This window comes from Sprattus sprattus (genome assembly GCF_963457725.1).
Source record: "Sprattus sprattus genome assembly, chromosome: 3".
NCBI classification, from domain to species: domain Eukaryota; kingdom Metazoa; phylum Chordata; class Actinopteri; order Clupeiformes; family Clupeidae; genus Sprattus; species Sprattus sprattus.
In genome coordinates, this window is record NC_137922.1 from 43,984,214 (window position 1) to 43,986,492 (window position 2,279).

Here is a 2,279-nt window from a genome sequence, read left to right on the forward strand (position 1 = left end):
TCGCAAGTTGGTCCGTACTAAATGCACGACCTTCAAAAATCACGCGTAATAATCCCGTAGATCATAAAAATAAACATTTTATGCCCCATAAGGGGTTGTCCGACCCACGGACAACCCTCTTATTGGACAGGGGCTATGCCTGCCTGAAATTAGCATAAAGGACGCAACTGGCAACCGATCCACTGGGGAACAAGCTAGCCATGCGTCACAGCCTTCTGTGAATGGGGAAGAGGGGAAGAGAAAGAAAAAAAATGAAACATGATATCGACAACATCCACAAACTAATTTGTGCCAATGGCAGCGAAACCAGTTGTGATCTAAAAGAGACGCTTGGATACGCCACAGGTGACGGAAGACTTCCTAATGCCTGCCCTCCGTGTTGCCAACTGAGAAGCGTCCAAGAAAAACTTACCAGGAATAAAGACAGGCTCGGGGCCCCGAATCGAAAAGAAACGTGCGCGATTCCACGACGTCACCTCTCAAAACCATGAAGAGACCGTTGACGTTAAGGACCAAACGTGACGAGGACAGGGCGATCTGGAAGCCGCTGGTGAAGTAACTGGATGCAGCGGGGACACAGCAGGGCGAAAAAAGTTATTGTCTTTCCCCACCCGAATGATAAAAGAGACACAAAGAAACGTCCGTGTTCAAACTATGCGCTCTCTTTACTACTGACACAACAAGGTAGGAACCATCAATTCCCGTGTCGCTGTAAATAAAAAGATAGCACCATGGAATCGGAAGGATCTACGGGGCTGGCGCAATCTGCCGCCGTAAAACTGTCTGAGATGGGAGAAAGAACTAAACAATTGGGCACCGCTATGCAAGACCCAAACCGACAGAGACGAATTGTTTTAGTGATTGTGTGTATGGCGCTGTTGTTAGACAATATGCTCTACATGGTTATAGTGCCAATAATTCCAGAATACCTGGCGGAACTTGAGAGTGAGCAGGAACATGCTTTTGCAGCTTCTCATTCAGTGAATGCATCATTCAAAAGCAACAAAGACAATTTAGACGTCCAAATTGGAATTCTGTTTGCATCAAAGGCTATCTTGCAGCTGCTTGTCAACCCCTTTACCGGAACTTTTATAGACCGGGTGGGATACGACATTCCACTTTTAATCGGACTCACGATCATGTTCCTCTCCACCTGCATATTCGCGATGGCCGAGAATTACGCGACCCTCTTCGCGGCACGCAGTCTACAGGGACTTGGATCGGCTTTTGCCGACACCTCTGGAATCGCCATGATTGCGGACAAGTACACCGAGGAAGCGGAGAGAAGTCGCGCGCTGGGCATCGCCCTGGCGTTCATTTCGTTCGGGAGCCTGGTTGCACCCCCCTTCGGGGGCATCCTGTACGAGTTCGGCGGTAAACGAGTGCCATTCATAGTGCTCGCTTGCATCTGCCTGGTCGACGGCGTCCTACTTTTGACTGTGATTAAGCCTTTCTCGAACAGGAGTCGAGAGAACATGCCCATTGGCACCCCGATATACCGACTGATGATGGACCCATACATAGTTGTGGTGGCGGGCGCCCTGACAGTGTGCAACATACCCCTGGCCTTTTTGGAGCCGACGATCGCCAACTGGATGACTACCACCATGCATGCCAGCGAGTGGCAGGTGGGAATGGCTTGGCTGCCAGCGTTTTTCCCTCATGTCCTCGGGGTGTACATCACTGTCAAATTAGCAGCCAAGTATCCCAACTTGCAGTGGTTCTACGGCGCTCTCGGCATGGTCATCATAGGAGCGAGCTCCTGTATAGTGCCAGCGTGCAAAAACTTTGGCCAGCTCATGCTCCCCTTGTGCGGTATCTGTTTCGGCATCGCCCTGGTGGACACCGCGCTCCTGCCAACACTCGCCTTCCTCGTCGATGTACGGCACGTCTCCGTGTATGGCAGCGTGTACGCCATCGCTGATATATCCTACTCCATTGCGTATGCGATGGGCCCCATAGTGGCCGGTTCGATTGTGCACAACTTGGGCTTTGTGCAGCTGAACTTGGGCATGGGACTTGTCAACGTGCTCTACGCGCCCGCTCTGCTTATGCTCCGCTCCGTGTGTCAGATGAAGCCGTCCTACTCCGAGAGAAACAACCTGCTGGACGAGGAGCCGCAGGGACTCTACGATACCATAAAGATGGAGGAGAGAAAGAGGAAAAAGAAGGGACTTAGCTCCGCCGGTAATTGCGTCCCTATTGATGAAAATGGAATGGACGTCTTTAGGGAACACAGGTCGTATTCCGAAGAATCATCAGGTCCAGAATTTAGTTAG

The 2,279-nt window shown here is 51.0% G+C and overlaps 1 protein-coding gene across 1 annotated transcript; it reads left to right on the plus strand.

The window, feature by feature from the left end:
* Positions 1-731: 731 nt before the first annotated feature.
* On the plus strand, positions 732-2,279 carry LOC308362156 (putative vesicular acetylcholine transporter-A; the record flags this gene model as incomplete). Its single annotated transcript, XM_080834695.1, has 1 exon — positions 732-2,279. The coding sequence occupies one exon, from the start codon at positions 732-734 to the stop codon at positions 2,277-2,279; it is 1,548 nt and encodes a 515-aa protein (XP_080690821.1).